The sequence below is a fragment of the Nicotiana attenuata genome, chromosome 10 (assembly GCF_001879085.1).
Source record: "Nicotiana attenuata strain UT chromosome 10, NIATTr2, whole genome shotgun sequence".
NCBI lineage: Eukaryota > Viridiplantae > Streptophyta > Magnoliopsida > Solanales > Solanaceae > Nicotiana > Nicotiana attenuata.
In genome coordinates, this window is record NC_031998.1 from 6,838,674 (window position 1) to 6,851,539 (window position 12,866).

At 30.7% G+C, this 12,866-nt stretch overlaps 1 protein-coding gene across 1 annotated transcript; it reads right to left on the bottom strand.

Moving 5' to 3' along the window:
- On the bottom strand, positions 2,411–10,094 carry LOC109232969 (basic leucine zipper 9). Its single transcript, XM_019398673.1, has 6 exons — positions 9,683–10,094; positions 6,226–6,340; positions 5,492–5,645; positions 4,564–4,639; positions 3,655–3,780; positions 2,411–2,927 (listed from the first exon to the last, which is right to left on the bottom strand). The coding sequence occupies exons 1-6, from the start codon at positions 9,914–9,916 to the stop codon at positions 2,607–2,609; spliced, it is 1,026 nt and encodes a 341-aa protein (XP_019254218.1). The 5' UTR covers positions 9,917–10,094; the 3' UTR covers positions 2,411–2,606.

A 12,866-nucleotide genomic window follows, 5' to 3' on the forward strand; every position in this document is an offset into this window, starting at 1 on the left:
TTTGTCCTATCAACTGTATCTATCAAGCTCTCAATTATTTTCTACATGGAGGTCAGCACCTCAATTACAATAATCTCCTAGTTATGGTGGTGGTTTTGTACTTAATTCAAGATTGGACCTTATTACATATCTTAGGGGTATGAAAGCCCCCTCATTGTGGCAGAACGACCTTTTCATTAGCCTTGTTTACTACTTCTGTGGCTTTTCTTTGCAGGGAGACAGTTGATGTTCAGTGGCAACATTTTAGTATCCTTGAACCTCTAGCCAAACTCTATTATTGAATGAGTTGTATGCGCCATACAGGAACAAGATAAAAGGTGACATTCAGTTATTTCACCCTAATCGCCACACACGTACAGAGGAATAAGAAAGGAAGATAAGAAATATCCTATCACGCCCTCGTAGAATTACGATTAAGGGAAAGACCGGCTACATAACCATAATTGAGATTCTACTACTAACGTGTGATCCATTAGTCATTGGAATAACATAGGGCTCTGATACCAACTTTGTCAAGACCCAATTTAGGATCATGACCGGCGCTTAAGAGCAAGTGCCCCCAAGATCGGTATTTTACAGAAAACAGACAGAGTTTCCCTTATTTTAGGACTATCTAAAAGTTTTTCTGTCATAAATAATTAACAACCAACTAATATTCACCTAAATCAGTCACTATCTTCATCAACTAACCAAAAATGAGTTTTCACTGACATTACCAACCTTATCAACATAATATTACTAAACCCATCAAAAAAAAACGGGAAGAAGTGTAATACTAGTAACTAGTCCAATATAACGAATGAATACTCATGAAACTAATAAAAATGACTAGGGAGGGACTCATAAGAGTTCATAAGAAAAGAAGATAGCAAATAAATAAACTCTTCATCCACGCGAACAAGTGCGGGGCTCACCATGAACTATCAACTCGTGTACTCTAATTAACAAAATCCTCGTTCGCGTCAACTGTTGTCTATGTAAACAAAATAGCGGGGAGTGAGTCGCTAGCTCAGTGAGTAATAATACTTAACCACAACCATTTTAAATTTGGGACAAGTCAGAAAATATGCCCGTATATAATAATCAGAAACTATCATAAAAATAAAATATCCTCTCAAAATGGTAAATATAATTAGTCTATTCATGTGTTTCCTATAATAGAAATCATTCTAACAAATCGATAATAAACTCGGTAAACATTGTGTCATATCTTTATGTTTGGAAGGTTTCCAAAAAAAGGATCATGCAATCTGTATCACTGTGTGGACCCCTTCGTAAAAGGAGTCAAATATAATGAACTCGTCGTTATACGGGATCCTTCAAGTCTCCTCCTATTATACTTATCTTGTAATCAGTTAATACTCGTATAAAAATATTTTTAAAATAGTACATGGCATTTCAGTTCTTATAAATCATGTAATTTCATTCGATAACAGTAATTTCAACTTTCAAGTAATGAAAAAAATATCTGGTAACAACGAGAATATTTAAAACAACAATAATCATCTCAAATAACCAATTTCAGTATTATACCGAGTAAAGGACTTGTCCCCACATGCAACTCAAATAATCGGTAACATATTCATATTAAAAATCATGTGTAAATAATGCAAGTTATGAAAAACACAAACTGCGGTAAGATTACTACTCACAATACTCGTGCCGAAATACCAAGCGTGCAACTTCGAGCAGTCCGTACAATCAATCTGTATAAGCCGATGTATTGCAATAACTATGAGCTTCAACTCTGGTCCTTCTTATGTCTTGAATGGTTTAAAGACAAAACTTCATTCTTCTAAACCTTCTTTCACGTTGTTGAAGTATTTTACCTTGGTTTTTAGTTGAGTTGTTGTCTCAGTATCTTGCTCCAGGTAAAGCTTTCCTCTCTATTGCCTTTTGATTCTTTAATCTTGGAATATGCCTCCCTCCAAATTCCTAACTCCCGTAGTGTAATATTATGGTGGACTCGGCCCATTAATTGCTCTTAGTATTTTTTTTTTTTCTCTTTTGTTTCTTCTTTTATTTTATTAATTTAGCAATGACTTAAATGTCCATAGTTAAAAACGGTCATTACGTATATATATATCTTAATAAGCATTAATTAGTGATTCGATAAAAATAATAACTAGTTTACCTGCTATTACAAGTTCAATTCACTTATAGTGTAAAGAATCTTTACACTATTAGCGTCCACAACTTAAATAATGTGTCTCAACATAGCTAGCAACCTATACAACAGAAATATACATCTTAACAGTTTGGATATTTGCACAAGAGTTAGTTAACGTCTGTCAATTGTAGCCAACCGACTAATTTTGTATTTTGCTCTTTAATGTAAGGCTAATATGCTAATTTGTAAATATAATAATTAAAGGTGGAATGACACAACATAGAATCGAGGTACCCACTATAGAAATTAAAGTTCGCATATAGTATTGGCAAACTCAAACATATAAGTAGCTTAAATTAACCACCAAAGTCCTGAAATAGTTACAACTATGATAAGTCTAACATACAAATTAGAAATCATATCATATGATTAATTGTTTGTGACCATACATACCACATAATTAATATTTATATAACATAAAACCATAATAATTAATTCACTTTGAAGAAGGGACATGTGATTCCCAGGACCATACATCAGAAACACAGCTAACGGCGTCACTCATGGCACCACCATTCTTGAAATTCCGGTTGAATGCATTGACATTTTCGACTCCGATCACCGGATTCTGGCCGGAGATTGCACTCCACGCGTCTTCTGCGGGCACGGTGATGGTCGGAGAGACATTATCGAGGCGACACAAATTATTGTTGTTGGTACCAAGTGGTTGAGGAGTGGTCAAGTAATTTTGAAGAAGATGACTTAAACTTGTTGAGGTTAATGAACCTCTAGCCACCATGTCCTCAGCCAACTTCACCTGCATCGCATAAAAATATATATTAGAATTTGCACGATACACGAATACTATTAAAAATATCAATCATGATAAATTATTATCTGACTTGTTTAAGCACATTATAAAATATCAAATGCAACATGCGAAAAGAATCACATAAATTAACCATTAGTCATGTCATTTTTATCGAAGGCAAAATGGATTACTTTTAATAGTAATGGTGTAAAATAACTGGATTGAATTTGAGCATGTTAAAATAGGTTGAGTCAATATACGAGTAAAGTCATTACCCGCTCAAAATTTACTTGCATTAAACCGGGTCAACTTGGACTAAACAACACGTTATAAATCCAACCCTCAAATCCAAATTATTTTCATTTGTTTGTTATAATCTATTTAATTACCAATCAAACTAACAAAATCTTTTCCTTTCTATTTATTACATGACTATATCTAATCAATCATACTCAAAAAATATTTTGCTAAAAACATTAGTATGTTTTAATGTTCTTAATAAGTTTTTTAATAAACAGTACAAATTGGCCCGAACTTTTAGGTGGGCTAATTTGGGTTATACAAAAATTGACCCGCAAATGAATATATATCGGAATATATCCGACTTAACTTTTCTTAAACTTAAGCGATTCGGATAATTATATTTTCATGGGAAAATTAAACCTCTATTTTGAGGAACCATTTAAAAACATTAAAATGAAAAATTAAAAAGGAAGAATAGTGGGTACAATACTTTGGCTCTTAATGCTTCCACATCTGATTTGAGCACTCTATTATTAGTCAAAGCATCTTTATATTGTTGAGTAGCATCTGCAAGCTGCTTGAACAATGATTCATTTTCACCTCGAAACTGATCAACCTGAGGAAATATGTACGTAAAATACCTCAAAAACAATTGTAAAAAAAAAAAAAAAAGAGAACTTATAACAATTAACAATATTAAAGTATTTATAATACACTAAATAATAGTCTAATCTTGGTTCAGAGAGCCTAAATTGCTAATTAGGATGAACGTGCGAACTATCAATATGATGTTATTTGAAGGGGAGTTTTGGAGCAACGGTAAAGTTGTCTCTGTGTGACTTATAGATTACGGGTTCGAGCAGTAAAAACAGTCATTAAGGCTTGCATTAGGGCATACACCACACCCTAAGAGGTGCGGCCATTTTCCAGACCCTACGTGAATGCGGGATTACTTTGTACACTAGACCGTATTTTTTTCTTTTAAAGTCAAGTTTTTGACACACTACTCTGTCTTTATCCATTTTGTATAAACCAAAAATCTTCTCTTATTAGGCACTCAATAATATTTTTCTAATGGTTCTATATTTTAAACCATTTTGAAGTTTGAACTGAAGAGGATTTAGTAACTACTATCACTAGATTTCAGCTCAAAATGGTTGTAATAAGAAAGTTCACAAGCATATAATGAGTTGATAATTAATTCAATAACCATATATATGAGATGATTATTGATCTAGATATAATTAGTCAAGATGTGAATTAACATATTAAGACAAACAAATTTATAGTCAGGTCTCTAATTTAGATATTTTCTCTATAAATTTAAATACTTTTTTTCCCGATAGAATAATAAGATAAAGTCTTATAAAAGAACTAGGAGTATTATTTATTTAAATACCTGATTTTCAAGATCTGCTAAATGTGCTTGCTTTCTTCTTCTCGAACGCCTTGCAGACTCCCTATTAGAGGCTTGCCTGATAATTGGAAATCACCATATCCAAATTATTAGCCAAAAATAAAACTCTACATATAGACAAATAATTATTATTTTTAATTAAGCCAACAACAATGACATTTTGGAGATCATTGGTCTATTTACCAAAACATGCTCTTTTACTTCCATTTCTTTATCCTACTTTAGGAATAATACATATCGTATTTGGAAGTACACGTGTACCATTATTATTCGTAATTAGATTAACATAATAAGATCAAATAATAAAAAAAAAAAGATGTCATTTACATAGAACAAAGGACCACTAGTTAAAGAAAAATGGCTAGTTCTTCTTTTTCTTTTCCACCCGAAATTGTTTGGAATTCATAATGGAGCCTTGACTAATTCGAACTTGATTTTTTTTATTCACAACGGTCGAACTTGAGAACTCCGATTAAGGGTGAATAAATGGTTAATTCTTATTTGTATTGTTAAAAATATTGTCCACGTTGACATGGAAATTCCATAATTTTTCCATCTTTCCTTTTTTAAATTCTTATTACATTAAGGTATAGTAAAGAAAAAAAGAAAGGAAGACAGTAAAAATTAAACTCATACCTATTGTCGTGGGACTTTTGCTGATACTACTAAACTCATAATTTGTAGGTTAATTAATTGACACGACATATAATGTTTTTTCAAGAAAATTTTTTTCTGTGTTTTTATTTATTTTAATAAAATAAATAAAAAATTTCCGGTTCCGAAACAACTTAGGCGAAATAGGGTTCTACCGGAAAACCATGGATTTTTGAGAATATTCTCTCCACAAACAAGAAAAATCAAACTTACTAGTATAATATATTTACTATATGGTCGAAAAAATAAGATTCACCTTCTAATGCGTTTAATATCCAATGGATCAGTGCTTTGTTCACAGGGACCCACTTCACCGTCCACGTCATCATCATCTGAATAGGACCCACTTGTAGCTCCCATAACTGGACTGTCCCTCATCTTAGGCATTATAGTTGGCGTTGGACTCCCAGCTGAGTATAGTATACAAATACATATGCAAGAAAGAAAGAAAAATACGAAAGATAAAAAAAATTAAAAAAATAAAAAAAGTTATAATCTGTTTGTTTGGTATGATGAAGAATATTTTTGAAAAATAACTTATTTTCTGGAAAAAATTTCGTTGTTTGGCTGCAGAGGGAACTATCTTTTTGAAAAATGATTTATAAAAGATTAATAATAATATTAGTAAATTAGATAGTGTTATAATAAAGTTTTTCTTTAAAGATTGATAATAATGTGTATATATTGGTTGGATCAACCATATGAAATCAAGAGGTTGAAGGAAAAAGATTGTGGTCCAAAAGTTGGAGAAATCATTTTCCTCTTTTTTGTAAAAGATTGAAAAAATATTTTCTGACAACCAATCAAACACCAGAAAATAACCTTTTATTGTTTAAAAATAAACCGTTTTCGAAAGAATACTCTGTGTCATGACAAACAGACAAATAATATTAAGGAATTGATAGAAAATTTCAGGAAAGAAAGAAAAAAAAATCGAAAAAAAAAAAGCAAGGAAAATATATTTTAGAGGGTGAATTTGGATATAAATACCACATATTGAAGATTGTGAATCCACAGTTGCAGAAATGCAGGACTTGGGAGTAAGATTTGGAGACCAAAGAGGCTTGTCTGTCAATGCGCAATTTGAGAAACCATTTACCATCTCCTACATTAGCAAGAAAAAAGATAATAAGTATGCAAAATAGAAAAATAAAAAATAAAATAAAAGGTGCAATGCACAAAGCATCTCGTATTCATGCAGGGTCCGAGGAAGGACAACACCCTAAAAGGTTTAATGTAGACGGTCTACCATAATGCAAGCATTAGTGATTACCCCCGGCTCAACCCCGTGAGTTATATATCGCACGGAGACAACATTATCATTCCTCCAAAGTTCTTTTCTAGCATGCAAAATAAAAAGAAAGGGAAGTTTTTTTTTTTTTTTTTTTTTTTTTTTTTTTTTTTGCAATAGTATTATGCACTTGTTTTGTCCAATGCGTCACTACTAAAATTTCCTATTCTAACTTATAATAATTATTCGATAAAGTAGAAATGTCAAAACAAAAGATAATATACTACTTATATTGCATCATCAAGAAAGCTATAGATTCGAAGAAAGAAAAAGGCTATAGATGTGTCTCTTTAGAACTTGAATGGCTATTTTGTTAATAAATTAGGTAGCCCATCTTCCATTGAGAAAACGGAACAGAATATAATGTATTTTTTTTAATATGTCTGTCTATCTATCTATCTATCTATATATATATATATATTATATTTTTTTATTAGCGAATACAATTAGTTTTGCCCGACCGATCAATTTTGTATTTTGGCTACAAAGGAATTTATACCATATACACATTTGACAAGCTACTGAGCTAGTGTATCATCACCTTGCTGATACTTATTTTATTACAGAAATGTCATGTTATTAAAAAACTGCTAAAACAAAATAAATTATTTTTTTATTTACATATATGGTAACTGTAACATAGAAAAATAGCATAGCTTGTGCCACTATATATTTAGCTGGCGTAGCGCAGGAGTAAGGTGTAAAAAAGATTGTTTTGTTTCTATTATAATTGAGTAATTCAAAGGACTTTGGTGTTAATAAACTACTAAAAGACTTCACGAATTTCTGATTATACTTTTAAAAAGGAACTTCTAAAAATGTCCCTAGGGAACTTTTAAATTCCCAACCAAGACTTATACTTTCATTCAAGTAAACATTACTTTATTTATTATTTTATACTTTTGCGTGCGGTATGAAAGAGACAGAGAAAGATATAATTATTTTCTTATTTTCTTGTTTTGTCTTTTTTGTAGTTTAATTTATGATGCTGTCATTCTCAATCTATACCTAATTTTGTTATAATACAAACTAAGACAATCTCAAAATCACATATGTCCATACAACTTAATCAAAGGCCTAAATCAATCAATTTACCACTTAAAAAAAGGGGGAAAATTACTTGGAATTGTACAATCAATTTCTTAAACTAAAGTTTTTGTCAGATTACAAAATTATTCCTCCGAAAGTTACACAGTAAACCGACCATTCACAGTAAAGTGGAAATTCAGTACTTCAATTCACTTTAGTACTTTAGAAATGCCCTCTAACATTATTTAATTCATTAATTATGGTAGAGTGGTAAATATTTTTTCTCTTCTTAATAAAAATCTCGAGTTTGAATCATAGGTATGAATTAACTTTGCTAGGGAGTATTTTATCCGAAGAAGAATATTGGAGTAACGGTAAAGTTGTCTTCGCGTTACTTATAGAGCACAGGTTCAAGTCGTGAAATTAACAACTAATACTTGCATTAAGGTAGGTTGTCTAGATCACACCCCTTCAGGTGCAGCCCTTCCCCGGACACTGCGTGAACATGAGATGTTTCGTGCATCGGACTGCCTTTTTTTAAGGAGTGTTTTATCCCCGATATAGAATTTTTCGACTTGACTTTAATGTACTCGAATTTCAATACAAATACAGAATATTGAATGAAATAAAAGTCACTAATACTTTTGAAAGACCCTCAAACCTTATTTAATTCATTAATTTATTGCTTAAAAAGTCACATCCCTTTCTTCGCCTATTAAGCACCGTTCCAAATTGAAATGAATCTTTTGAAAATAAAGACGAAAAGGGACTAATATATAAGAAATCATTAAAAAATTCCTAAGCAACAAAGAAATATAAAGTCACAATTTTCCAAAGTTGAAATTTTAGTGAACTCCTATGTCCTTATTACCAATTTATTACCAAAACTTTCTAAAAACTTTAGTTTGGTATTTTTTGGCAGATCCCTAATAATTTTCTTGTGAAATCCTCAATTATATATGTAAGATAAGATGTATATATTGGTCTTTGGTGTAGCTTCCCAATGATCAAGATGTTATAATTTGAATCATAATGTAACGAGTTCATATCCAATTATATCTGCATGTCACTGTTAACCTAGTAATATAAAAGGGCAGCCCTGTGCATAAGGTATTCTGCATTCACGCAGGGTTTGATCAAGGATCGCATTTTAAGAAGCAGTATGATATAGACAGCTTATAAGTCTAACAAGTATTAGTGGATGCTTCCACGGCTTGAACCCGTAACCTATAAATTACATGGAAATAATTTTATCGTTCTCTATGAATATATATATNNNNTATATATATATATATATATATATATATATATATATATATATATATATATATATATATATATATATATATATAAACTTATTTAGAAAAATGATTTTGCACCACCAATAATAAAGAGTCACGTCCCAAATAAAGATGGCCCCTTTTATATTTAATACTATAAACATTTCAAAGTAGCTAGGGTCTATTATACATAATACGCCACCGGTTATACTTTATTTCACCCAATCAGATTCCAAATCTCTATATATAGCATCTTCTCTTTAAATATCAACCCATCCCTCTTCATTATTCTTGTCCTCCTTCAAATAATAACCATTTCTATCATTACATTTCATTTCTCCTCCTTTTTAAAGTTCTATTTTCGTCTGTGATTTATTAAAAAAAAAAAAGATTCGCTTGCTTTCATTATGTTAAAAATAATATGATCTTGTTTAGCAAATACTCTGATATATATTGATTTTTTTAACACCATTAAAAAGTTCGTACACTATCAATATCCTAGAAATTCCAAAATAAAAGAAAATTCATTTTCCAAGCAAATGTCACAAATTCGAGCAACACATAATCTCTATAACATCTTAAAATATAGTGATCGTATAATTTTTCTTTTTGGCACTCTTAAGAAAAGGTGCACTAAGCTACCGTTATGCGCGGGGTTCGGAAGGATCGGATCGGAAGAGTTTATTGTATGCAGCCTTACTCTGCATTTCTACAAGAGGTTGTTTTCACAGCTTGAACCCGTGACCTCCTGATCATGTGACACAACTTTACCAGTCTAAAATTTTGAAAAAACACATACACACACATTAGAAAATTATTCAAGAAGATCAAGAGGGAAAGTGCTAACCTGATTACTCATAGTAAATGAAGGAGCAACAGAACAAATATCACCACAAATATCAGCATGAGCATTATTATTGTTGCTGTTGTCGTCATTAATATTATTATTATTATTGATATTTTGATGATGATCAATACCTCCAAAACCATCACCAGTTTTGAAATACTCCTCTAAAGCCAAAAAAGAAGGACTTTTCTTCATGTCTCTAATATTTGCAAAGTTAGCCATTTTCTTCTCCATATAGCCAAAAGGGAGTTGAAAATATTAGAGACTTAGCAATGAAGTAGTTTTTGGGTGGGAGAAAGAAAGAAAGAAAGAAAGAAAGAAAGGGGGGAAAAGAAGAGTAGCTAAGTGAGTGATTATATAGGAAAGGCAGAGAAGCCAAAGTTGGTTCCTGATGAAAGGAAAAGGCAAGAATCAATTCATTCATCAGATAAAGTTGCTTATGTAGTTACTTATATACCCTTGGGTGGAGTTATATTTACTATATTACCCTTTTTCTCATTTAAATTTGTTGATTAATTTCAACTTTTTAGAAAAATAACAGCTAGCTAACTCCATCTATGTGAGTTTTGCATCTTATGAGAGCTTTTCTCATAGTCGGTTTCAAACTCGAATAAAGGAGGAGAATTATATCCTAAACTTGGAGCTAACTTGATCGTTTGGGTCGAGGTTTAGGGGCGGAGCTAGAAGCTCAGCTACGGGTTCAATCGAATCTAATAATTTTTTCTCAAACAATATATTTATATCAAAAATTTATTAAATATATATAAATATTAAATTTAAAACTCAGTTACTTGTAATTGTCCTTCAAAACTTCAAAATACATAAAGTTGAAAGACCACAAGCAGTCTAACATATACAAAAAGCCTTCATGGATATTTGTTGGCCCGAAGGTGGCGAAGCTAGAATTTTTTCAAGTAGATTAACAAAAGCAATATATATATATATATATATATATATATATATATATATATATATTTGTCCAAGAGAGTTCGGATGAACCCTTATGATTTGAGCTCTCAAGTTTAAGCAGCAAGGGTTTGGAAGTTATAACGGGTTTATATGTTGGTTCTAATGACAGGTAAAACGCCCTAACTATGATATTTTGATCCATCTTTGCTTGTTTATCAAAGCATGATTTTGATTGCAAATTTAAGATATATCCAAACTAATTTTGGTTGAGGATGGAATCCAGAATATTCATTTTATGGGTTGAAGATTTCAGTTTTATCTACTAAATTCATCACAATATTTGAGTAATGTTCAGCATTTTAGTAAATTCTGTACGAAAAATTTAGATCTAAAATAAAAGTTACAGTTTCAATTGAATCTATAGCTAAATTGTGGATCCGCCCATGTCTATAGGAATGCTATTTTATAATTAATCTTGTTTGATCAGTACCTCTCTCTCGAGTTAAAAATGATGTTTCCTTTTGTGTAAGTCATATGTTTTACTACTAAAATCGGTAGCGAAGTCAAGATTCTAATTAAGAGGATTTAAAATATAAAAAAATAAATATTCAAAGAGGATATAATACATAATTAGAACAAAAATATAAGCTAAACTTATGAGTTAAAATTACAATGCAAGTCCCTTGAGTAATATAAATGAGATATGAATAATAAAATATATGTCATAAAGTTTTGTGTTCAAGTAACCATAAAGTGATTTAAGAAGGGTGTTACCTATGTAGACGTTATTGGATTCCATTGAACATGTTTCTAAAGATAGGATGTTTCTAAACTGATATTTAAAAGATGTGTGTTAAGAAATTTAGTTAAGATTGCATTATTAATGTGTATTTTCAATTATTATGAGTTAATTGTATTCGAATTTTGAGTAGTGATTCACCTGATGAGGTAAGCTCGTCAAGTGTTGGCCATGCATGGCTTAGTAAATTTGGCGTGACAATATCTGATATGAGAAGTAGGGCGGAGGCAGAAATCGAGCTACTAGCTAGTTCGGTCAAACCCATTAGCTTTTGCTTAACAGCGTATTTTATATTAAGAAATTTATTAAATATATACAAACATTAAATTTAGATTTCAATTATTAGTGCTTAAAGTCGTCGTTCTAAAATTTAGAACCCATAATGTCAAAATCCTGGCTCTAGGGGAGTACAAATGAAACTGACAAACCGCACCAACCCAAAAATTCGAGTCAAACCGAGAAAAAAAACCTGACTATGGTTTGGATTGATTTGGTTTGTCGTTGGAAAAAAAATCCGACCATAATTGGTTTGGTTTGGTCTTAACTAAAAAAAGTCAAACCGAGCCAAACCAACTCGACATATAAGTATAGAAGTTTTTTAAATATATTTAATACATAAAAAAATTTATTGTAGTGTAGTTTATAAATATTTCTTAAGCTTTTTTCATAGTTTTATCTTTTAACATATTATTTCAAGCTTGGACCTATAATTTTTTGATGCTCTAAGAAGTTTTATAGTCCATAAATGTTAGTAACTCAAATAAATCGTAAACCAAAATCAAATCAATACTAACGCTAATAAAAGACATTCAATTCAATTGTACTATGAATGAAAATACAGTTGGATATCTATGTTTTAGTTTTTCCATGGTTTAGATAAAATGCATCTTATTTTTCTTTAGTATTTAGTCATGTAAAAATAATAGTACTTATTAGTCGTACATATTTTAACAACTTAGTAATTTTAAATTATCTTTGTTTTCGTTATGGAATATTAATAATATTTATTTTATGTGATGTTATTATTTGATTGTTGAATATTTTAGTATAATGCCATATTTTATTAAAAAACACCTTATATAGTTCTGTCTTACTAGGATTAAAGAAATATTTGGAGATCAAAAAAAAATCGGAAAAAACCCGAAAACCCGAGAAAACCCGACTTTTATTGGTTTGGTTTGATCTTTAAATTTAATAATCCGACACAATTGATTTGGTTTGATAATTGAAAAATCCAAACCGACCCGACCTATGTACACTCCTATCTGGCTCCGCTTCTGATGATGGACATTATATATTACCAACATTTTGAGGTACTCTTCTTTAAAATACGAGTTAGTTTGGATTTTTTTTAAAGCTGTATTTTATTTAGTCATTGTCATTGTACTTGCAACGCACTTGCATGTAATTTGCACTAAAGTGGCTATCACATTAAAACTAAAGTATGCCTACCACCAACTAAGAAAAAAAAAAGGA